The sequence below is a fragment of the Hermetia illucens genome, chromosome 2 (genome assembly GCF_905115235.1).
Source record: "Hermetia illucens chromosome 2, iHerIll2.2.curated.20191125, whole genome shotgun sequence".
In the NCBI taxonomy this organism is placed as follows: domain Eukaryota; kingdom Metazoa; phylum Arthropoda; class Insecta; order Diptera; family Stratiomyidae; genus Hermetia; species Hermetia illucens.
In genome coordinates, this window is record NC_051850.1 from 135146429 (window position 1) to 135171681 (window position 25253).

The 25253-nt window shown below is 40.8% G+C and overlaps 2 protein-coding genes across 13 annotated transcripts in view; both read left to right on the forward strand.

The window, feature by feature from the left end:
- Positions 1 to 663: 663 nt before the first annotated feature.
- LOC119649078 (signal recognition particle 9 kDa protein) lies at positions 664 to 1166 on the forward strand. The gene is made up of 2 exons (XM_038051074.1): positions 664 to 910; positions 979 to 1166. Exons 1-2 carry the CDS (start codon positions 770 to 772, stop codon positions 1069 to 1071), a joined length of 234 nt encoding a protein of 77 aa, XP_037907002.1. The 5' UTR covers positions 664 to 769; the 3' UTR covers positions 1072 to 1166.
- Positions 1167 to 1313: 147 nt separating this feature from the next.
- The window catches only part of LOC119650443 (JNK-interacting protein 3), a 64610-nt gene continuing 40670 nt past the window's right edge, over positions 1314 to 25253 (forward strand). For 7 of the 12 annotated variants that reach the window (XM_038053291.1, XM_038053292.1, XM_038053286.1 and 4 more), the window contains exons 1-2: positions 1314 to 1900; positions 17751 to 17851. In XM_038053291.1, coding sequence (XP_037909219.1) covers positions 1805 to 1900; positions 17751 to 17851 — 197 coding nt within the window. In that variant the 5' untranslated portion in view covers positions 1314 to 1804. Of the gene's footprint in view, positions 1901 to 17750; positions 17852 to 17893; positions 18001 to 25253 lie in introns of those variants that run through there. The other 5 variants (XM_038053294.1, XM_038053299.1, XM_038053295.1 and 2 more) reach the window with 3 other exon arrangements.

Here is a 25253-nt window from a genome sequence, read left to right on the forward strand (position 1 = left end):
AGATACTCCCTCCCTCTCTCTCTCTCAAACACCATTAAAAAATTGCGCCGGTCACTTCCCTTAAAAAGTTACCGCCGCAATTCCTTAAGGGGATTAAAAAGGGGGCCATCCTCTTTCTTTTACATATCCACCACCTCTCTCCCCCCTAAGTAGGAAAATTCAAACTCATAAACTTTTCACCCCCTCCGGGGATGAGGTTGAAAGTTCAACCTTTAAAGAAACTGCTGTGAGTCAATTTGGTCCGAAAATAAACAATGACCATTGCCAATCGAATTGGTGTACCTCAGCGCAAAACCTGTCCGTCTGTTGCGTCCTTAATGATCATGATCCCCAATTAACAACTTTACCCTGCGTATTCGACCCCAATGTCACTAAGAGTTTAGAATAGTTACAATAAGCCCACTACATTAACCATTTTAACACTACTTCATCCACTTTATCTTTATAAGCGGTAGACACAAAGGCAAAATTTAACAGGGGAATTTATTATGGTTTATTATCTCCACATCAAAAGCTTCCCCTTTAAAAAAAATGTGTAATTTTCGAATATTTGAATCGGGAAATCACCGATATACTAGAATACCTACGAACTCATGCCATTCTTGAAACACCACCTGCCACTACCACGTTACACCACGTCGCTTTCTCACCACTCGCGCAAACGTCAAATTGCGTTTGACACATGTCCAAGTGTTTATAGCGGAATTTGTTGACGTTTGCAGTTCATTTATCTCCAACTCCGTGTAATTGGCCGTGAAATCTTCAAAAAATGGTTTTCGTGAAAGACTGGGAGGACTTCGAGATCGCCGCGGAGGCAATGTACATGCAAAACCCCAAGACCTGCCGATATTCGATGAAATACATCCACTCCAAGGGAGCCGTCCTGCTTAAGGTTACCGACAATGTGAAGGTAATTTCCTGTGATTTCTCGAGCTGTTTTCTGGAGGAATAAACTAACGTGCATTAATCGCTTTCCAGTGCATACAGTACAAAGCAGAGATAATGCCTGATTTGAAGAAAATCGAAAAATTTACGGGAAACCTGATGGGGCACATGGCATCGAGGGAGTGATCTGTGAAATGTCAATTAAATTCGTTCTGTTGCTTTTAAGTTTGCATCTAAGAGTGTATATAGGAAACAAATTGAATAAAATGTCTTTTGAGAGATTTCCGAGTTTTAATCCTCGCCCGTATTTGCCAATTTGTGTTGCGCCCACTGCGTCGCATACCCGTCACGAGATGACTCTCCTCAAACGTCAGCCAGACACACACTTGGCCCCATTTCACCTACGTCGCACACACTCGAGTCTTTTCTTTAGTTGACGCAGAAAGTGTCAAATTTTCCTTTCGTGGTTTGACGTCTGACATCTTTTGTGCGAAAATTTGGTGCAAATTTCCGAGGAATCCCAGTTTTTCCACTTGTGATCGTTTGTCAAATTCCAGTTGGAACACCGAAATGTCGAATTAAGTGAAGGTTCAGGTCGAATCCGTGGCGAGGCCAAGATGCTACGAAAAATGCAGCATTGTCCGTGGAAAATCCACTCGTAAGGTGTCTCGCGTATGTCGTAAAAGTGGTCCCCCCTGTCTTTCTTGTCTTTTCTACGCGCGACGTGGAAATTTGCCCCCCATAGGAAAATCCGGGCAGTGGATCCCCCGCGCGGGGTCATCGTCGTTTCGGTCGCGTTCTGTGCACTAAATTCCCTTCAAGTGATCGCCAAAGAGTGGCTGCCTGAATCGTAGCAAACGGGCCGAAAATTTGCTTTTACCTTTTGCGACGATTGTTGGTCTATTTTTACGCATTCGTGATGGATAGTGAGGGGCTCGGTCGCCGTGGGCCAGACTCCGGGGCTGAAACTGTCTACGGGACCCACGAGGACAACACCATGGTCATGTCTGAAAAGGTAATTGCCCGCAAGTTTCCCGTAAGATGTTAGTTAGCGTTACGTAGCCTGTCTGGCGCTCAAAACACTCGCATATGGCTGGCGAGCGGCAGTGCAGGCCAAGGTGTTTCGTAAGCCCAAATAGGAAGCATGAATGGAACCGTCGTCTTCCGTCCAGTCATTTATGGGATGAATCACGCTGGTCGGGCCTTTCTCGGCAGCGCGGGCCTAAAAAGCGCGATTACAAAATAGCTGCAAGTGTTGTTGTTATGTAAATTCGTCACATGTATGTTCGCTCGCTTCCGCCTGGAAAACACCCTGCGACCATGACTCGTCGATTCAAGCTCAAATCCAATTTGCGGTGATTATTTCCAATGGGATCAATAGCGATTTCTGTCATGACTGCCACCGCCAATCGCCCGCTCACCTGTCAGCTGCTGCGCTGCCACATCTGCGACTATTTACATTTTTTCACGGTGCCGTGGTCGCGGAGTGCAACGCCTCCGCAATCTGCGCTCTACTCGTCCCGCTGTTGACCAGCTCCAACAGCTGATTTCCCAGCGTGGGCGCGGGGATGGCTGCGGAAATTCAAATCGGATCCCCTTATCGCAAGCATAAGCCCAACGCCAACTTGGCTGAAGTCAAGATCGGTCGCAATTACCTAAGATGAGTCGTGGGAGCCCAGGCAAAGTGGATTACCTTGGACTTACAGCTGTGATCTGCATGGAGCTGCTTACGATGCTAATGACGATCGTTTTATTACGATTTTGATTGCCTGCGAGATTTCATTTGAAGCGGAATCGAACTTTCACCGACGGCCAGGCAGCCTTCATGTGCGCGTCTGGTTATGCTCATGTCGAGTTGGCTGGGAAGCGTTTGCGTGAAAAACATTGCAAAGCGAAGAACATTTTCATGCAACCCGTTAGTGCTTCAATGCGTCGTGAAACATTGCTTTTACAAGAGTGATCGATGCGTCGTTTTCTTATTGTTTATGTGAAATAATCCCAAAATATACAAGGCAGCGACAGGGGAGGGAGGCAACTGATGCTAAAAAACGAACACAATGAACCGAAAAAAAAACAAAAGACTCAAAATGAAGTCGCAAAAAATAATAATTGTTGGCAATTGCTCATGTTCATTTTTACGAGCGTACAAGCGAATTTGGATCACTTTCTGTGGGCTGAAATCAACAGGGAAATTTCGGAGTCAATTCATTTCAACCATAAACTCTTTGCAGTGCACAATACTGTATAGGAGATAAGTGAATGCTTTCCGGACATTTATGCGCTTTGTCATATCGCCGAGGTTGCTAAGATTTCAGTCGGAAAAAAATTATCAATTTCATGCAGTGATGTCATGGCACTTCCAATCAATTCAGCCTTTAAATGTTTAAAGTGGGCCATTCGTAGACTCTCTTTGCCAGCTTCCGGCTATTTCTAGAAAAATCATTCCATTTAGATAGCGACCGGGTGGCTTGGTAGCAGCTTACCTTGCTATTTCAAGTTTGGAGTGCAACCTTAGATCTTTTAGAAAATTATCTCCCAGAAAAAAGGTCAACAGTTTGCTGGAATGATTTAACCGCTGTTAACTGATGTCTAAAAATAACTCATAAATATGGGTAACTATGGCAATTTGCATCTCCTCGAAGGCCAAGTGACATAACCGAAATGACTTATTACAATTGACTGGGTCTAATGAGAAAAAATTCCATTGTTGGAAGACTTACATAGTTAATTCCATCGCAGATCACTAAAGTTCCCTAGCTCAATTTTTGACAAAAACAATCGCTTGCCAGGGGTGTAAATATGACATGCTTTTCTGAAAAAAAGACGTGTATTGCGGAAAATGGTAAAACATGTTTCATTGGAAATAGTAGCCATCGCTAGCTACGTATGTTTCCTATCAGGTTGGCAGTTTGGGATTACTTTTCCTGTTTACAATAACGGACAGATCATCGAGGGCATCGAACAGTTTATATATCCAAACTGATTTTCGCCGGATGTACTAATAGCACTAAATCTGCCTTCGGCGTTTTGTTGAAAATCTGCAAATGATGTTATCTCAACACCAAGTTAAATTTGTGCTGCTCAAAGGTTCTCCCTGAGCTGCTACGTTGGAGTAGCAGATGCTGTAAGCTTTCATCAAATTCTGTCGTCGTTGTGTCATCGGAATACCCTTACCTGAGACTTACAAATAAAGATCTCCACCGGCGTAACGGTCAGATGCCGCTGGACGTATTGATGAGAAGGCGGAAATGGCAGTGAATAGGTAACAAGTTGATTATGAGTTGTATCATACTCAATTGGCCTAGCAATTTCCAGTTTCCAATCCCTTTCCCAAAAACTCCCACGCTTCCCTTCTATTCTCTTCTTTTATGACAATTGTAGTGCAATTTGTCACGGGCAGGAGCAGTTTTATCTGACCACTCCTTAATAGTCACCTCGAATAGCGAATAATTCACGATTCCCGTGTCCACTTCTTTTTTCGTTGTCGGCAAGCCTCAACAGAACTATGGCGATATCCTTTCACACACATGCATATGCGTCATAACTACCTCTTCTAATCAGAAGAGGTAGTTACGAGGTTCTATGGTTTAGCTATATATATTTACCTTTCACCCCTTGCTGGGATATAGCGCGTCACCTACTCGCCACCGCTCGCGGTTAGTTGAAATTCGCTTCAGCTCTCCTCACGACTTCCCGAGAAGTTCGGACTCCTCTACTATTCTGCGCCAAGTGCTCTTGGGGCGACCCACTAATCGGCTATCTTGGCATGGCGCAATGAAATTGCCACCCGTCCCTTAAAGTCTGACCTATCCATTCCCACTCCCATTTCAGATCACAGTGCGTACGAGTGCCAGGCCTGCACCCCGACCAAATTCTTCGTTTAATATACTGTGAGGTCAGCGTACTTCGATGATACCATGCAGGCAGATATCGATGAAAGCTTCAAGTTTTTGAGTAACAGTAAAGGTCAACACAGAAAGAACACTAGCACAGTACAGTCTCAACTTACTCTTATTGTTAAGATAAAATCATTTCCAGCTTTTAGACAAGGCAGTGAAAGCTAATCTAGCGCTGTTAATGCGTCGGGCAGCATCTAGTTCGGTTCCGCCGTTGGCAGAAACCACGCTTCCTAAATATACAAATTGATCGACACTTTCGGTACTCTGTCCATTAATGATCCTTGGTTTTGTTGGTGTTTGTTTTTAATCGAACTGTACTTCCAAATCCAGAGCCATTTGGTCAAGGACCATGGCCTGGTGAGAGAGCAAACAAATGTCATCAACGTAGTCAAGGTGTTTGAGGAATGATGTCATCGTCCATTGAATTCCTCCACAGGGCAGGAGCATGAAGAACATCACCAATAACAAGAAGAAATAATATTGGACCTCAAAATCCTCCGAGATTTTACTTCGGTGAGGCACGTGACATTTTGCGCCATCATATAGCTCTGATAATAGCTAGTTTCCCCGGATTGTCCCCTGTGTAGAGCACATCAGATAAACTACCTGCTCACGCTGTCAAAAGCTTTCTCTAAATCAGTGAAGACCAGGTGCAGCGAAGAAGATCTAAATTCCGCGCACTGCAGGATGTTGATGTGGCCAACGCAGGAGAACCCGAAGCGGAAACCAGCCGGCTCTCTGTCGATCAAGTTTTCGAGATGTTCCTTGATACGTTGCAGGATTTATTTTAGCTATTATCCTTGCTTGGAGGAACTGTCCGAATCCGCATGTTACGGCGACTAGACATTTCACCCACAAGAGGAGGAGCCTCACCAGATGTGATACGATTAAGGACCCTGGTGAAGTATTCTTTCCATCTCTTCAGTTGTTTTTCGTCGTGGATGAAAAGTCGATCGTTAACGTCCTTCACAAGACCATCGAAAGATTATGTAGGCGCAAGCTCTTTCGTGATGCGGTACACAGTTCTGAAATTCTGATCCCTTCTGCTTTGTTGATATTGATAACTTTCGAGGCCGACATCAGTCCCTTTTGTTACGCACATCCAGAAGACAACTCCTAAATCTACTGGTGATCGCGGTCGATCTGGTTGCTCGTACGGGGTCGTTCAGTTGAAACCCAACTGACCATCTCTATGGTCGAACAGTGGGCTGTGGGCCTCAAAAGCAACCCGACACACCCCACACACAAAAGCGCATTGTCATTAGTGCAGTAAGAGGGAGAGGAGTATTCTCCAGAATCCCACCATCTTACGCTCAAGTTGGAGAAAACGAACATTCTGAGGACCCGCGCTACCGTTGTCAAGGAAGGTGCGCACATTCCAGAAACCAATCGACAAACAGGGAAGCCTTTGGGTGTATTCTTAAGCCTCAACTCACAGAGCGCAGCCACTTGCTGCCTTGTTTAGCTGAATAAGCCCAGAAATTTCTTGGCTCTTGTACAATGTTGTATTCAATCTAACGCTAATTGGAAAATCAAAAATATTCCCTAATCACACATTTTGTACGCATTCTGATACCCTTTTGACGAGTTGATCGAATTAAAGGAAATGTGATCAGATCAGATTCCTAGGTAATTCCTAGGAAAAAAGGAGGATATCATGCAGTGCAGCATTGCTGAGTACCATCTATAAGATACGCCCAGAATATCATCGCAAGCAGCAGTCTTCACTTCTGGCAAAACACTGACAAATCAGATTTTCTCTCTGCGACAAGTGATGGAAAAACTGTTGGAATATGGTCATCAGTTGTACCATCTTTTCATCGACTTCAATACCGTCTATGATAGCATAACCAGGGTAAAACTGTGCACGGCCATGAGAGAATTTAGTATGCCGGGAAAATTCTTTAACTCAGCCCTGAAAAGGGCGATCCGCAATTCCGATGTCAATGCGAGAGGCATTTTCCTCTTCAAGTCCACCCAACTAATGGCCTATGCTGACAATATTGACATTATGGAATGAACAACCTGAGATATTCCTCCAGATCGAGCAAGCGGCGCGAGATCTCAGGCTGCTTATTAATGACGGCAAGACGAAGTATTATACATGATGGCAACGACAGTACCAAAAACCAAATAGCACTGATCAAACGAGAACAATAAAGACAGGAGACTGCAACTTTGAGACCGTTAATAATTTCTCCTATCCCCCCACCACGACCATCTGGTTGTGAATAAAATTTGGCTGAATAGGTTACGGTGGGCGGGTCATTTAATCCGTATATGTGAGGATGATCCAGCCCGGAAAGTCTACATCTATGGTTGAAAAAGAAGACGTGGCCGACCATACCTCAAGTGGCCAGACAACTTTTAGCGATATAAAATTGGTGGACCTCGGCGCAAAACTGGGATGTCTGGAGTTGCTGACTTAGGCAGGCCTAGACCGGATGCCGGATGTTGCACCGCTGATGATGAGGATTCAGCAAAACCATCTTGGCTCTAACCGCCGATCCTTCTTAATCACATTATTCAACACGATCTTAAATTTATCCTAGCCAACGTTTCTCGGATGGAGTAAAAACACATTGAATATTTTTTTGTATGTTTTTCATAGTCACTTATTTATTATATATCAAGGGCAAAGATGGATCAATATCCGTTTTGTTAGATATATTCTGTCGAATTTAGCATTTGTTTCCATGATAGGAGCTTAAGAAACCACAACACACTCCCAGCCCCATTATATTGAGAGCATAATCTCTCTTTGATGAAGTTTTGCTTTTGCGATACCAAAACCGTTTACGTTCCGCATTGTTATACGCACTGCACTTCTCATCACCAGTTATTATTGTTTTCAAAAAAGGATCATTTTCTTCACGTTTCAACAGCATATCGCGCCGTCGAATGAACTTCTATGAATTGAATGCATAAGGAATTCAAATGTGGAGCTTGCTTACGTATCTTAACTTCTTTAGGTGGAAGTGGGCGTTATTTCCATTGATCTTTAATGTTTCTACAGTCTCTTGTGACGTGTAACGTGCTTTTGACGTAATCAATATCACTATTTTGTCATCATCGACATCGGTGTTCCTTCCTGGTTGAGGAGTATTTAATATCAAACGGGCCTGCGCGGAATTTTTTGAACCAAATATAACACTGACGTCCTTGTAGAGCATTGTCGCCGTGAACTAAACGCAATTTTTCACAAGGCACGTTTTTCCCTTTACGAAAGTAGAACAGTAAAAAATAGCGAAAGTGAACAGTTTAATCTTCTATCTTCAACTTGTCAAGGCTGTCATACCAAAAGTCGCGGTTCAAATCTCACTGGTGGCAGTGGGATTTTGATCGTGATTTGATTTCGGGTTTGATTGAGTCTTGAGGTCGACTCAGCTGTGATTGAGTACCTGAGTCAAATCAGGGTGATAATCACAGGCGAGCACAATGCTGACCACATTACCTCCTACAGGACATTGTAATCCTCCAATTTACCGTCATGGTCTTGAACGAAGTGCTGTAACACACTTCAAGGTCCTGATCCAATTGGATTGTTGCACCAACAATTATTATTATTATTTTCAACTTGGTTAATTTCCAAAATTCAACTAAGTGGCTCAATTTTTGTTGAAAATGCGACAACTCTACTGACATCATCTTGCAATCGTGCTCAACCCCTTTTTGCCACTTTTCCAATTAAAGTCTTCCATTAATTAGGTAACATATTCATACAGGGTCATTTTGAGAATATAAAGGAAATATATTGCCCTTTTGATCGTATATGCCATGCTCATGGGCCTTCATACAAGAGTTTGTATACCACCGCAAAATTCCGCCCCCATAGAACCAGCCGCGTTTGATTAAATTGTGTGTGCGGCAGACAGATATCACGTTGAGTACCTGGTCCTAAAGCATCAACTCGCATTTTTTCGTATCTGGAGAAAATTTGGTTTCACAATCAGCCGCTTTTGATCGCCAAGCTGTCGAAGTGACAGTATATGAAGATCCCTGAATGATTCCGTTTGATTCAATACTCAACAATTATTATGTGGTAACCCAGTTGGAAAACGTAACAGCATAGTTTCCGCTTAAACAATAGCTTTATAATTTACTGGCAGCCTATTATACCCTGTATTTACCCTGAAATAGTTTTCACTGTACCCTGTATTTACCCTGCCGTAGTTTCTGCTTTAATCAAATTCCCCTACCATTTAGACGCCATCTCATCCCGCCTCATACATTCCTTTCTATATTGGAGTATTCTCTTATTCTATTCTTCACCGAGGTGCTCAAAAAATTCCTTGTTGTAATTTGTTTCAATTTTAGAAATGTGCCGCAACTAATCATTAGCTCAATATTTTCACTAACTTTAGCTCCCAAAGATTACTCTCAGTATAGGCGAATATACACAAACCTGAAAGTAGTAATTATCTAATTCCAGTATTTTTTGTGCACGCTACTCTAGGCTTTGCTGTAAATCGCGTTACTCTGTACGTGTTCATGCTTCGAGCAAAATAGGACAATGGGAATGTGATGTCCTTTGACCTGTTTTCACAAGCATTCGTGCTCCTGTTTGATTAATGTCATGTGATTTTTCTTGTCGGTTTCAGTAACGCAAATACTCGTGCTATTGCAACAATTATTCTTATAAATTAGTTTAAAACCGTATGCGAGAATTGAATTGCAGAATTAATTTATTTATGATTTGATTAATTTTTTTTGTGAATATTTATGAGACATTGACGAATGATGATTTTTATGAATATTTACTGAACGTTCAAATACAGTATTTCGGCAAATAATTGTTCATTTCCCTAACAGAATTTGTTCTGAAGTCTTAGGCTTTTTTAGAGGAAGTTTTTTTCTTCTCTTTAAGGCATTGTACCGTTCTTTAACGAAATTGGCTAGTTTGAATGAGCATTGTATCGTCTTCCAGTTAGGAGGTTATTTCGGATAGAGCCGTCCGGCTATCAGGTCGATGTTTAGCCTTTTATAAATCATTAATGCCTCAGGAAACCTTTAGGTTTTTTCCCACTAAAAGAGATGTTGAATAGGCCCACGTATTCAGTGTTTTAGTTTCTCATAATCAAGCGTGATGTTGCAGGTGCCCTGCGTGGTGTTTGAGTTAGACGTTTCTTTTCGTCTTTGTTTACCCTCAAACTGTCTTCTGCTGCTGACTCCATGCCTTGGTATGTTTTTCTACATCATAAGAGGACTTGATGATTGATATACTGGTAGGAGTGACAGAATATGATACTGCTGTTCTATTCTCACTTTATTCAAAACTTACAATGATGATTAACTCTTAAAACCTGATCAATTAAACTTTATATGAAACAAGATTGGTCGTCCACATTTTTAGATTTTTGTTTTTCGTCCTCCATCAGTGCGTCAGTGAGAATCGCAATTATCATCGTCATCATTACGTGACCGTCCATTCGCCTGCTTATGGGAACGCTTGAAGGGATTGATGAAGGTCACGATGAAGAATGTCACTATTGCTGGTGTTTGAGTTTAAGGCCTGCAAATTATTATCAGTTATCTATCCTGTCCATGGATAGTCTGTTCCACTCCATGTTGTATCAGCATCAATCGTTCAAGAAATTTATTTCGGCGCTTCCAATTCATGCACCGGATAAGAAATGAGGTTTTAATTTTTACCGCGGAGAGATGAAAAATGGTGGTATAATGTTTGCTCGAGCTGATATAGCCAATGCTATCGTCGCAAGCGTTACTCTTTCTATGGAAGAGATTTACTCAAACTACTTGAAAATTCAATGGTTCACAATTATATCTGTATTTTGTGTGGTGATAGGTCCGGTTTCGTCTATATATACATAGATCGTGGGTGATAGGCAAGTCACCTGTAAATGGTGTGTAAATCTATGAAACTTGTTGAGAATCACTTGATGGAAAGCTAAGGCTCGGACAAGGCTCGTAGATAGACAAATTATAGTTCTGTTTCAAAAATCTAGAAAGCCAACTCTCCAGCCATTTCTTGATTAACCAAGCACAGAGGAAGGCGATAAGTAATCACTGGCATATGTATATCTGCGGAAAATAAAAAACCAGTAAAACAAAACGAAAATGAATTTCAAGGTTTTGTTTGAAACGAAACCTTATCAAAATCGATTAAATGCCTGTCTGTCCGTCTGCCTATCTGTCTGTCTGTAGATTTACTCGGAAACGGCTGAACCAATTGTCACGAAATTTAGTGAAAAGGTGTGGTCTGTGGCTCCCCGTATATGCGAAAGTGGGGTGTAAATTATTTTCCACCGAATATGGTCACATGGGATATCAAATGAAAGGGCTCGATTAGTACTTTTCCAAATTGCTATTATTTCTGATATTGGGTGAAACATAGGAGAGTGAGGCCCAAAATGTGTGAACGAAAAAGTGTTCTCAGTGTTCTCAGAACCTATCCAGCCGAAAAATCTAAAAAAATCACAATGGTACGTCTGTACGAAATCTTGGCCTCATAATGCATCCCATTCCGATATCTGTTCAAATAAAGTTAATAATAGTATATTACTATATTTTAGAAATTTACGCAAAACCCCCTAATTTCATCCTAAAAGTACCAGATTTGGCATCGGTATAAGGGATAATATAAGACATAACTTTGGGAAGTTTAAATGAAATCCAACTATTACTAACCTTGAAATTTCTACATTTCATGAAAATTTACTGCACTCTAAGGTGTGTATGACGTCATTATCATATAAAGTGAGGGTATAAATGCAGACAATCATGAGTTAGTCCAGGATAACCCTGAGAGAAGAAGACCTTAAACTATGTTTAGTGGAATACAGGCACTTAGACGTCGTATTCATGATTAGAAAGATGGGGAAAAATGTATAGCTAGCAATGGCCTAAACTTGAATAAAAAATGTATTACCGTTTTCCTACAATGAACGTGTAATGATAATGTCTTACCGGTATAAATGTGCGCTTCTCTGGATGTAAATTCTACACAATATCCCAATACAATCCATATGAAATTGATACGGACATTGTTCATGATGTATAGTACACTTTACTTTTTGAGCATTCCCATGGTTTTAAAATTGTAAAAAAGCTTATAAGGCGCATCCAAATGATAGCTGTGAAATGCAGATCTGGCCAATCCAATTAGAAATAGATTATCCGTCATTGAAAACCGAAATGGCTAGTTTTGCGGTGGAAAATATGTCATCATCGGATGATATTACGATGAAAAGCCATTACCAGATCATTAAAGCGCTCCTCAATTTACTTATCCCCCAACGCCCCGCCAAAATGTGGTGGTGAAAAAATTTAAGTTTTTTTACATTATTTCTTCTATTTGAATTCAGTTTAGAACATATTTAGAAGGCGTAAAGGTGAAGGTAAACTATAGCTCTCCAGAAGATACAATAAACGACGGACTACTTTGAAACCATTTTATAAAGTTGCCAGGCGATTTAGCATGTTGCATCTACTCATCATCATCAACGGCGCAACAACCGGTATCCGGTCTAGGCTCGCCTTAACAAGGAACTCCATACATCTCGGTTTTGCGCCGAGGTCCACCAATTCGTTGCATCTACTACAAACAAAAAAAGAAGATACCACCATTCTTTCCTTTGAAGCTGATTCTTAGTGATGCGATATTTTAATAAAATCTGTCCACTCCTTCCATGTATCGATTATATTCCTTTCATATATTCGGGCAATTCACGGTAATTTTTGTTTGGTTTTTTTTCCAAAAAACCCTATCCTGTCGACCTTATGTATGCATGGTATCATTTTAAGGTTCTGTTTTTAAAATCAGTTTACTGTCTGTTCGTCCATCTGTCCGCTTGTCCGTCACATGCACTTTTCTCTGAAACGGTTACACCTATCAGCACAATTTGATAAAAAGTTTGGAACTGTGAATCCCTACATATCCGGTGAATTATATTGGTGCACGTTGAACTTAAAGGGGGTCCTCATACATGTAAAAAAAATTCACCGAAATAATCATGTGGGGCTTAAAGTCAAAGTGGTACTTTTCAAGGCAGTTATTAGTTTTGACACGGGCGAAGAGAACGAAGGTTAATTACTTCAAGGGCCTATCCTCAGAGACCACCCAACCGAAAAATATGAACAAATTATGGTGGTCCACGCACGTAGTATCTAGACCTCAAAATACTTTCCGTTGCAATATCTGCCCAAAAAAAATATTATATTTTACAATTTTACTGCCTCCCCCCCTTTAGTATATCCTAGATTCGTAAAATTTTGCAGTAATGTAGGTTTAAATATGAAGAATCGTACTGGAATTTAGTGGAAATCCTACTATCATTAACCAAGTTATAGTAGATTTAAGTTGCCTTTTTCGCGTCAAATTATTATGTTCTAAAAGATAAAATGTCAGTATCACGTCGATCTGAATACCTGGTATATTCAATGTAGGTATATACACTACGAAATATGTATAAATGGGACCATTGTGAACCCATTTTTACATAAAAAATCAACAAAACCGTTCACAGCTGAAACGCCGAGTTTCCAGCTTTCGACTTGTTCATCTTTGCGATAGATGTTCCGGGCTACTTCTCCTTGCGGTTGTCTCTGATTGTACTAGTAGCATCAAAGTTCTTTCTAGTCATAACCCGTATGGGGGGGGGGGGGGGGGTCCCAGTCAAGAATTTGTCGGAATAAAAGTTATCAGGCCTAACAGGTAGCCTTGATGACAATTCATTCTACTCCTTGATAAGGCTCAAACGATATCAGGTACCCATCTTTGGTTGCCATAGACCAGACTTTATATTCTTAACGAATCGGTTTTGCTCCATGGTATATCATATGCGTGTGTCTGTTACTCCGAGAGTATCCTGATATACTTTGTAGTGGAGCAGCCAGTCAGGAGAAGAATAGAGATGAATGCTTTCATCTCTTCTTGGGTCACATTTAGTGTTTCATTTCGTTTGAGCACATACAAATTGGCAAATTACGCAAGCATCTCAATCAAGTTTTAGGAAAACATTGTATGATGAGCAAATCTGGTCCTTGATAGTTAGTGGTGCGTTCAACCATTTCACCTCTCCCAGCTTTTTTGGTGAAAAAATTGTATGATCGAAAATTGTCATGCCAGCCTAAGAGCGATTGCTAGTGAACTTGGCATTGCACATGGAACCGGTCAACACATTATGTAGGCAATTTTTCGTATGAGACGTGTCGCTTTTCGGTTCGCCCCAAACCAACCTAAGTTTCAAGCAAAAACAACATCGAAAGACGGTTTCTGAGGACATGATTTCTGATGAAAATAATGGGCCAACTTTCATGAAACGCATAATTTCTGGTGATGAAACAATCCTCCGTATGGCCCTTCGAAGCCGAGAAAACAGAATGCGACAAGAGACCTAAAGGTCATCCTTTTGGCGGTCTACTAACGATGCATGGACGAGTGGGTGAAACACTGGTCTATGTTGATACAGATAAAATAAATGTGTCTGAAAATTAAGTTGTTTTTATTTTATTTTTAAATTCCTGGTACTTCTTGATCATAGGGTATAGTATTTCCTCTGCTTTGCTTCGTTTTTTTGAAACTCGCTTTCACAAGGAACGGAGGATCGTCGATGTCTTCTTCATTGATGTTGTCTGAATGCAGAAAATGGCTTAGATTTTCCCCAGAAATATCGACTTCAACTTCAATTTTTCACCATATATTTATTAATATCTTGAGCATGCGTAGTAACTTTTCCAACCTGATAGCATATTTCATTATTGAAATACAGAGCAACTTATACACCCATCTCCAAAAAAGCCGTTTTCCTGCGCTAGAGGGCGCTGTGATCACCTTAAAGAAAAAATGTAAACGGCATTTTAACGTGCAGACTTAACCAAAGTCCGAAAAAACTAGGATTATTAAAAAATATTGAAATTGAAATTTTTGGTGCTTTGTTAGACTTTTTTCTGTAAATTTTGGTGTTTTTTCAAGACTTCTTTAATGAATAAAAAACTACCGAATGAATCGCAATTATCCTAGTTTACGGACCGTGGAAATATGTTCTAAATAAGTCGTGAAAATTCCAAAGAATTCCGTTGGATAAATCTTGGGCTATGGTGGCAGCAGATTTACAACTTGCAGTTTCGAGAAAAACGCATTTAAAAAGTAGAATGCGATTTTTAACCATAAAATCTTAACTGGCCATTAATCTGCTATACCTAGTCTATAAACTTTAAGTTTTTTGAAGACACACATGTGAATCCTTGGCTTCTTATAATTTTAGCGAAGTCATTCGGACCGATAAGCACGAGCTTTATTATGGCGATCGACATAAACCTGACATGTGACATTTTACCTGTTTAACACTGTAATTTGTGAATGACTCCGAATATCAACAAATCACTTTGTCTATATATTCTACACTATATCTAGATACAATTGATGCCAAAAAAATTGGTTCTTCGGATCCGACACAAGGAATGACCCCCTTAACCTACATCAGCTAGTTCACATCGGACATTCAACATGTATCTGGTAAAGACAACTTAGTCGCAGTTCCCTATCTTTGGCTCAGATTCCTCTATCTACTGTAAGATATCTGGAAAAGGACCTAGACCATATATTATGGCCGCATTTCATAAGGAAATGTTCCGCTCGCTGCACGATCCTGCACACTCTGCAATTCGGATAACGAAACAACTAGTCTCTAAGCAGTATTTCTTGTCGTCCATGAACAAGGACATAAATTCTTGGACAGCATGCCAAAGGTGCAAAGTCACTAGACATACTAGGAGGGAAGCAGCTGTATTCCATAAGTCGACAAAGTGCTTCCTCACTATACATCTCGATATTATAGGCCCTTTGCGGTTATTGTCCAGATAGCTGAGTGGTTAGAGCACAAGGCTCTCGTAGGGAAGGTCGCGATTCAAATCCCACTGATGGCAGTGGAATTTATATCGTGATTTGATGTCGGATACCAGTCGACTCAGCTGTGAATGAGCACCTGAGTCAAATCAGGGTAATAATCTCGGGCGAGCGCAATGCTGACCAGATTGCCTCCTACAGGGTACTGTAGTGTACCGTTACGGTCTTGAATGAAGTCCTCTAACAAACTTCAAGGTCCTGATCCAATTGGATTGTTGCGCCAAAGATTATTATTATTTGCGGTAATCGCACGGCTATAAGTATTGCCTCATCATGCATTGGTTTACGCGGTGGCCTGAGGAAATACCCCTGAAAGACATAAGAGCACAGTCATATGCTGAGGCCCTCCGTCGCGAGTGGATCCCGCACTTTGGTATTCTCGCCGTAATCTTCACAGAGAAGTGAATGCAATTTATATCTACTCTAGCTCGGAAAGCTCCCGGGATTCAAACGTCAGCAAACAACTGCATACAGCTCACAGTACGATGAGATGCTAGAACGTTGGCATTGGACGCCGAAGGCAGTCATTTTGGTGCGCGACGGAAACCCCTATGGAACTCGAAGTTTGTACCCACGTTCTGATGAGGACTGATGGCTTCCCGAAGCCACTGTAGTCATATGAGGGCCCCTATGAGGTCCTTGTTCGGGTACTCCTTCCGCGTGGACGTCAGGAGGATCTCCTTGGGCAAACTGAAGTCTTTGTTCCAGGTAGCAGACGGCACTGGAAGGAGGGCGAGAGCGCTGCGTTCGTTTTGACGTCCGGCAGCCGAGTAGCCTCGCCACGGGTTCTCTCACGGAATGGAGGTTGGGTGGTTAAGATAATTACCACGATTCATAAAGTTGTAAAAGAGGTAGAGACTATTTTCCAAAGTTCTTCCTACTTTGGTTTCACTTAGAAAGGATAATTGAGACGCCTAGTGGCCATAGGAGTCAAAATGGATATAAAGGGATATTTTCAAAATTGCTCGATAACCATTCCAAAGAGGCCTTGTAAATTCTTAAACATCCTTCATTGCGATTCTAATGGGGATACAAATTTCATGATCGTTAAACTTACCAATAGTAGATACCTGTTTGATTTTGTAATACTATTTCAAGAGTCTATATGTGACATTGTTGCTAAATCATCAACAATTATATAAGGAACAATCTTGATGAGCTCACTTAGTCATAATTTCAAACTAAAATGCGAAATGATGGGCGATGAGTCAACAAAACATTTAAGAAGCAAGTTCTCCACAATCTTATCCCCGGAATGATGAAACAATTTCAGCTGCAACTCATGGATGCCTTCCGATCTAAAAAAATCGTCCATTTAACTATATTTAGAATACGTAAATAGGCATGGAGAAATGAACGATATACCATTGCCATGAACTTTCTACATTCGTTTCAATAAAAAGCGAACGTAACCATAAGAATTCCAACGTTGTAAAAGAAAAAAAGCACATTTTTCTCATTGCTAAATGAATTTCACAACCGCAGAAAAAAATATGTAGATAAACCACAACTTTAAACAACATTCATTTAAATTTTGTCTATATATTTCCTGAAAACATATTTTATCTCTTCGAATAAGCATTACAATCAAAATAGCAAAGAAGCTCTAATCTTTTTCTAAATTAAGAAAAATGCATTTGGATTTACTTTAAGTTTTGAATAGCATCTGCATCACATAATACGAGTAATGATATTAATAATTCATCAGGCCCAGATTTACATGTAATCGGATTGTTAATTATGTTAGAATGATTTTGCTGAATTTATTTTACATACATTACACACATAAGTATCTAACCAACAAATTTTGAATGTGAGTAATTACTTTTTCCTTAAAAAAACGGCAACATTTCGTATAATCCCTAACGCAAAGGTTGGATAATTAAAAGATTGTGACTAAAACTAGATAACAAAGTAGTGTTTCGATTGTGGTTTTGTGTCTCTACCCTATGCATACTCTTCATTGATATTTCTTCCATAATATCAAATGAAATCGATTCGAAATTAATTTTTTAAAATCCCTTAAGAAACTACCGAATATTATTATTTTTTCCTTTAATTTGATACGTATTTATTATTTCCCCTTTGTTTTTATTTAGACCAAACCACGCTTACCCAGGAAATTACCAATTCCTGACAAGTATGAATGGAAATGTACCTCTGAAGTAAGTCTATTCTTACTGGTATCTTCAAATACAAGATAAGTATGCCTAAATTAATTACATGGGCATTGATTCATTGATTGATAAGATATGTAAATACGTTCAATGATTTTTTGTAGTATTTTTGGAAAAGCACACTTACGAGGGAGAATTTCAAAGGTTTCACACTATCTTGCAAATTAGAAAGGTATACAATTTGTTTAGCAGATACTCTAAAGAAAATAAATAATGAAATACGACCGTAAATACATTTGCTAATATGAGATTGAAGACCTTTTTAATTTGAAATGCAATTTGATACAATCATGCATGTGAATGATGGAGATATGGTGCATAAGGTATTAGTATTGGGCTATTTTGGGCTTTAAAAAAATATCCAATTACACAATGGAAATTGTAAATCAGTAGAAAAACACTCTACACTATTCTCATGGGAAACGGACAATTTTATCTATAATAGCTGCTTATTCACATGATTTATAACTTTAGTACTTTGCCAGCCCCTTTGATATGAAGTTGTAATTTGGGAATTTCACAATTACATCAGAAATCAACTATAAATCAGTATTCTTAAAACGTCGGTGAAACAATTTTAACATCTTCAATTAAACCACTGTAAATAGATGTTTCCATACTGGGATAATTAGAGTAATGTTGCCTACCATACTTAGTAATACGAGAGCTAAATATTCCAAACCTAATGCAACTATAGACTCAAATGTGTGATTCGAAAAATAGTTTTCTCTGTAGTCTCAGAGAAACGCTTCTTTGAATTGTTATCTAATTCTTCATATTTTTCAATTAAGGTTTTGTTTTACAAAATCGGTTCAATGTCTATCTGTCCTTTTTTTTTGTTAGGTGGAAAGGTTCAAAATCTATCCCTGGCTCCTGCCATACGGTTATGTGAGACCATCTCCTTCTCTTTCGCTTACCCCGCGAGACTGCGATTTCGGTATTACGTCGCGGAGCAGGATCAGTTACGAATTGTGAGTCGTGTCGTTATATGCTATTTTCCTCCGAAGCTTCTCCTTTCTCCGCTGATTGTGGATCGCAGTCATTAATTTTTCCACCGCCCTCCAAGATGTTTCAGAGGTTAGTATGTGGTTCACGATAGTCTCGGATGACAATCGCACCCCGTCGTCAATCTCCACCTCTGCTCTCTGTACGGCGGACCTTAGGCAGTTAAAACACATTCTCCGGAATCACCACGCATGTCGGGCAATACGGTGAGTCGTCACGCCCAAAGTGGTAAAAGTATGCACGGTACCCTCCCTGCCTGCTTAGAAATTGAGTTAGGTCGCAATTAACTTCACCGTGCCTTCGTTTGATCCATTTTGAGACATCTAGAATAATTTTGTGAGTCCAGCGTCCTTTAGGTAAATCATCGCTAACATTTTTTTTCCATTCCAAAATAGGTACTTTTCGTGCTAATTGCCGACAATAAGTGCAGGACATACCGATTGCATATAATGGGTCATAGAGGCGTCGACCCTCGTTCGCCGAGATGTCGATGGGGACCAGGCCTGATATCACACATGGTGCTTCGTCTGATGTTGTACGGTAAGCGCACGGCGTTCGCAATACACTCAATTGGTATGGGGCTGCGATTTTTCTTCTATTTGCTTCTAGCTTCAATGAAGATGTCATTCTTGCCAACAATATAGCCACCTCGAAAGCTTTTGTTGCTCAATTCTCAAGATGGGACTTGAATTTCAGTCTTTAGTCAACCATGACTCCTAGACATTTAAACGTTGGCTGCGAATGTATGACGTGTTCGCCAATCCTAACCTTTATCGACGTTTGTTTCTTTCCCTTGGTGAATAAAACTACCTTCGTTTTATGCCCTGCGAACATCAGACCAGTTTCTTCTTCGGAAATTAACTCAATTATGAGTACCTCTATCTCATCAATATCTTGTCCGATGTCGTCTGCGAAGCCAATGTTTGTCACTCCTTTGGGCAGTTGCATCTTCAAAATTCCGTCAAACATTATCATCCGCAGAATATGACCGAGGACTGATCCTTGTTGAACTCCGCAGGTTGTTCTATATGTCTTGGGTTCATTGTCCAAATCGTAACACAATACCCTCTTCTGTAGAAATACCATGACTATGCGCACCAGGTATTTGGGAGCGCCTAATTTGACTAAACACGCACTTATTTAGCTCCATTTTGCAGCATTTAAGGCATTTTTCACATCGAGAGATGGTTAAGATTTATATGCCTCCATTGCTTTCTCCGCAATTTCCGTCGCCGTACTGATCGCATTGACAGTACATCTTCCCTTTCGGAATCCGAGCTGCTTATGAAAAAGGCCACCCCGGCTTTCTATGATTGGTACAAAACTATTGAATATGACCAATTCGAAAACTTTACTGTCGTTTAATAGGCATATGGGCCTCTAAGACGAAAGATCACTCAAAGGTTTATGTGGCTTCGGGATTAGCACAAGCTTCTGTTTCCTCCACTTTTCCTGGAAAATCCCTTCTTTAAGGCACATCGTAAATGTTTCAGCGAACCACCTTGGAACTGTTTTGACGGCCACTATCAGAGCCTTATTTGGAATGTGGTCTAAGCCTGGGGCCTTATGTTCGACAATATTCTTTTCGGCTTTCACAACTTCTCCAGTGATTACCTCGGGAATTTCATCGTGATCTATTTCGACAATAGATAGGTTCGATTCACTTGAAACTTGTGGGAAGAAAGCACTAACGATATCCCCCAGCAAATCAGGGTTGATAATCGGTGGAGCGCGCTTACCCTTGGTTGATGCCATTACTGGCTTGTATGCATCTCCCCATGGTTCGGAGTTCGCTTCCTTGCATAACCTCTTTAAGTATCCACTTTTACTTCTAGAGATGACCACTTGCAGTTTTTTCCTCGCCTTCTTATATCGGCTGTGCAACTCTTCAGAACCAAGTCGGTTCCTGCTGCGTTGGCTGTGTCTCCTGGCTTTAAGGCAAATTTTACGAAGTTCTTCAATATCGGCATTCTACCAGAAGTTGGGCATTCATTTCTTGAGTACAGTGCGGCGTTCCATGGAACCATCAAATGCTTTCTGTATCCTTTCAAGAACCTGCGTCACTTTTCCTTTTGCGTTTCCCATCGGCATCGCCTCGTGTAAAAGTATTTCCTCGAGCATTTGCTTACCAAGCTTTTTGATTGTCCAATTCGCTCCTGCAGTTTTGTTGTGATGTTTTGCGTCTGTCCTACGTTCCAGCTGGATGGTCGGTGTGCGTATATTTCTCGCTCACCTGCCATTGGAGATCCTTAGATAATGTGTCGCTAAAAAACATAAGGTCTGTCATCGATCTCATATCCCGCCTCAGAAAAGTATTGGCACCGCCAGTATTTTCCAGAACAACATTCAGATGTGAGAATGCTTCTTGCCTTTGTTTCGCGACTACACCAATCTTCGGCCCAAACGTTAACGTCGCCAACTATTATTATTGGGTTGTGACGGCTTGCTTCGGAAGCCATCATCCATGCGTGAGGCTTGGCGCAACGTAGCAACTGAGTATATGAATGCCGTCTATCTTAGTTCGCGTGAATTTGTCTTCTGGGCTATTGCTCGTGTTTTCGATTGCTCGGTTTCGCAAGTACAGACTGCCACTTTGCCACTTCTGTCTGATACAAAAACCAACACTGTAGAAAGCTTTGTAATATTCACATATAAAGACGACGTCAATTTCATTTTCAAGCACGCTTTGAGAGATCAGTATTCCAAACATAAATCTGGTTTAAGTTCAAACTATTGGCGCTTTGATATAATTCGCACCCTTGTCGTGTTTTGCGATTATATAAAGGAGCGTTTTCCACTTGTTGTCACTTTTGGTCACGCTGCTCCCAGGGCAGAGGTGAGGCAGCGTCTGATGAGTGGCCTCTGCCCTGAACAAAATCGTTAGTCTTTCTTTTTGTATATTTGGCCGCTACGCCCCAAACGAAGGGTTCGTGGATCATAAGTAAGTAGCTCTCCATTTTGTCCAGTATAACATCAAGTGGATGTGGACTGAGAATCCCTCATATTCCAATTTTTAAAAAAACTCCTAAGCTGCCTGGCAATGGTTTAAATTCAGCTGTAGGAACCTCATTTAATAATAATCGTTGGCGCCACAATCCATATCGGATCAGGGCCTTGAAGTGTGTTAGAGCACTTCATTGAAGACCGTAACGGTACACAACAGTACACTGTAGGAGGCAATTTGGTCGGCATTGTGCTCGTCTGAGATTATTACCCTGATTTGACTCAGGTACTCATTCACAGCTAAGTCGACTGGTATCCGACGTCAAGTCACGATACAACTCCCACTGCCACCAGCGAGATTTGAACCGCGGCCTTCCGGATTATAACCCAGTGCTCTATCCACGGAGCTATTCGGTGGTTCGAATAACAAAGCTATTGTGGCTGTCTGAGTGCCACCATATGCATTATGTAGCCTTATCACATTGGACTCAAAGATCGAAGCTAACCCGAGTTGAGTCTTTAGGGCCTCACAGATCTCTTCTTTTGTGGTGATTTCTTTTAGGACTTCGCTTTCGATTAGCATTGATTCCTGGCTCATCTCTATTTCCGCTGCTTTTTCCAGTGACGACTTGGATATTTTTATAGAGATCATTAGACTTGCTCTCCCCAGGCCTAAGTTCAAGGAGTAAATCGCTTTTCTGCATGGGTTTTATCCGATTCACTCAGGTCCAGGGGGAAAAGTGTGTTCACTTTCTACATGATTGCCGCGTATATCAGGTCATTTGTTGATTTTATAATCAGCGCACCCGGCCACGACCTCTTTTGCAGCCTTCCTTTTCTCTCTATTTTAGTCGAAGTAGAGTCATTGACGCGTGTCTCCTGATGGTTCGGTGTCTGTCTATCACTTCTCAGAAACTCAGAAATGGCTATACTGACTGGCATGAAATTTGATGAGAAGGTGGGAACTGTGAACGGCCACAGTAAGTTACATCTTTCTACGTTGAGTTAGGGAGCGGTCCTCACACATGTAAAGGGGGGTGTAAAATATTTTTCCACCGAATATAGTGTTATTGAGTATCAAAAGTCTCGATTAATACGTTTCAAAGCCAGTCTGAGTTTGGACATTTGTTAGGAAGGCGGGGAATACAGTGGTCGAATTGATGATTTCGGCCCCGTTCTCAAAAATTTCCCAACCGAAAAATCTGAAAACAAATCATGAAGCTGCCTCTATACGGTACCCAGGCCCCAAAATACTCTCCATATCGATATATATTCCAATTAACTTAATAATTGCATATCACCATGTTTTTGGGGAAATTAAGTAGAAAACCCCCCTCCCCCCCTTAAATTTATCCTAGAGTTATACAATACTGTTACTAATGAAAATACAGTAGCTCAGAGTTGCCTGTTACTTGTAAATTTACTGTAACTCAAAAAAAATCAATATCAATATTACATTAAAGTGAGTAGTTTGATGTGCTAAATATAAGTATATATTACGGGCTACGTATAAACAAACAAAACGTTTCCTACCTGAAGCACCGAGCTTGGGGTTCCCGACTTGTATATCCTTAGTACAACGCAATCGTTGAGGAGGTAGTATGTCAGCGTCTCCATTTCGTTGTTGTGGGTTCGGATCTCAGTCGAATAGAGAACACTATCAATGTTATGTACCTGTTGTCCCTTTTTGAAAGCGCTGATATATGTTTTATATTGTAAATATTGTAAACTGTTCTGGCCTCATATTCGCAACGTTCGCAAATTCCTTTCAGCATAATCTTCAATAACCTCTCGATAGAGAATTGTGATAATACCCTTGCTGAGAATTACTGTCCTATTTGACACCTCTCAAGGCTTTTAGAAGCCCTGAGAGATATGTCAACGACTGATTGATCACATATTTTGGTCACCTCATACCTAAAGAAAAACATGGTCTGTGGTCAACCTAGTTTTAGCAACTTGAGATTAGATTCAGATTTCTCGGTAGGAAGTGCACTTCACTTATATCGATTTTCCTAATGTCTTTGACTCGGTAAGTTGTAAAGTGTTTTATTCAATCAATCTAACTTTCCCCCCCCGATATTGAGACCAAGTATTTGGGAACTCGGCACAACAGTCAAGGAGTAACACAACTTCAACGATTGGATGATATATATCACTAGTGGGGATTTACTTCCAGGCAAGGAAGGTAATCTTCAGGATATCTGAGGATATCAACGACTTGGAAAGCTGTCTAAAAGAAAGAAAATGGATATTCTTTCTAGGCGGTATCCCAAATTACTGATACCGATGGATAACATATGAACTTCAAGAAGAAATTTGAAACACCATGGAACAATAGGGCATACTGGGGGAGCGTTGTAGTGACCTACGCCTTAAGCCGCAATTGATTACCTGGTACAGGGATGACTGGCAGTAGAGAGAGCAGGCACGCGAGTGGTTGATCCAACCAAAACGTACTTTGAACCAATGGATAAGTATATCAGTATATTTCAGGCGAAAGTATAATTGATAGATAAATGTGACCCATCGCATAGACAAGATAACTATCTAGGCACATCGACTTACCAATACATCAAAAACATGCGCAGAACCTACCCTACATAGTAGTTTTTTTGCGCGTGAAGCTAGGCAGCCAGTAGCTACCTCGTACCTAACCCGCATATTCGCGATCATATTGCGTTTCGCCTTAGAGACTCGAATTATTCCTCCTACATGTAGCAACGGATTTTTTAAACTCACTCAAAAAGAACCTTAGAATCGTAGTAGGAATAATCACTGTAGACTAAACTACCACCAGGGGAAGCTCTGCGAATTCTGCTGATTCTGCTGGAAGAATCATGGAGCTTTTTTACATATTCTGGGGCAATATCGGGCACTTGTGCAATGTAAGTTAATACCCTTGGGAGAATTCTTAATACTAGATGCTAAACTAAAACACCTAGAAGTACGAAACACCCTGAAATTCCCATCGGTTATAGGATTGATCGACATATTATAGTTATTAGTTACACTATAGCCAGAGCTACGCAATAGTTCTTTTAGAACGCAGTGCGACTATCTTTGATATCATCAGTATCATTCACCCCTCAATTATTACACCGCACGCCTCCTCTTTTTCTAACTGATCCTGCTTTTATCTTTTGATAATTGCATATTCTGTTTCTTTTCCTTTGGTCTGGGGTGCCACAGGGCTTTATTCAAGGCTCCTTATTGTAGCAATCTCTGCAGATTCCGTATTTTACCTAATACTAGCACTAAGTGCCAAGCATTTAGGGTCCTACCTATTTAAAGGTAAAAGCAATCTGGCGGTGGCTGCCAGTGGTAGGCTAATTGGAGAAGCAGTCGAGAACTCCCCGCAACTTCGAGCACGTATGCAGGATGGTGTATTTCTTTATGGTTTGAGCCGGACTGTTTGAGAGTTCCAGGATATCAAAGGAAGTCGTGAAGAATTTTAGGTACCCGAGGCGCCAAATT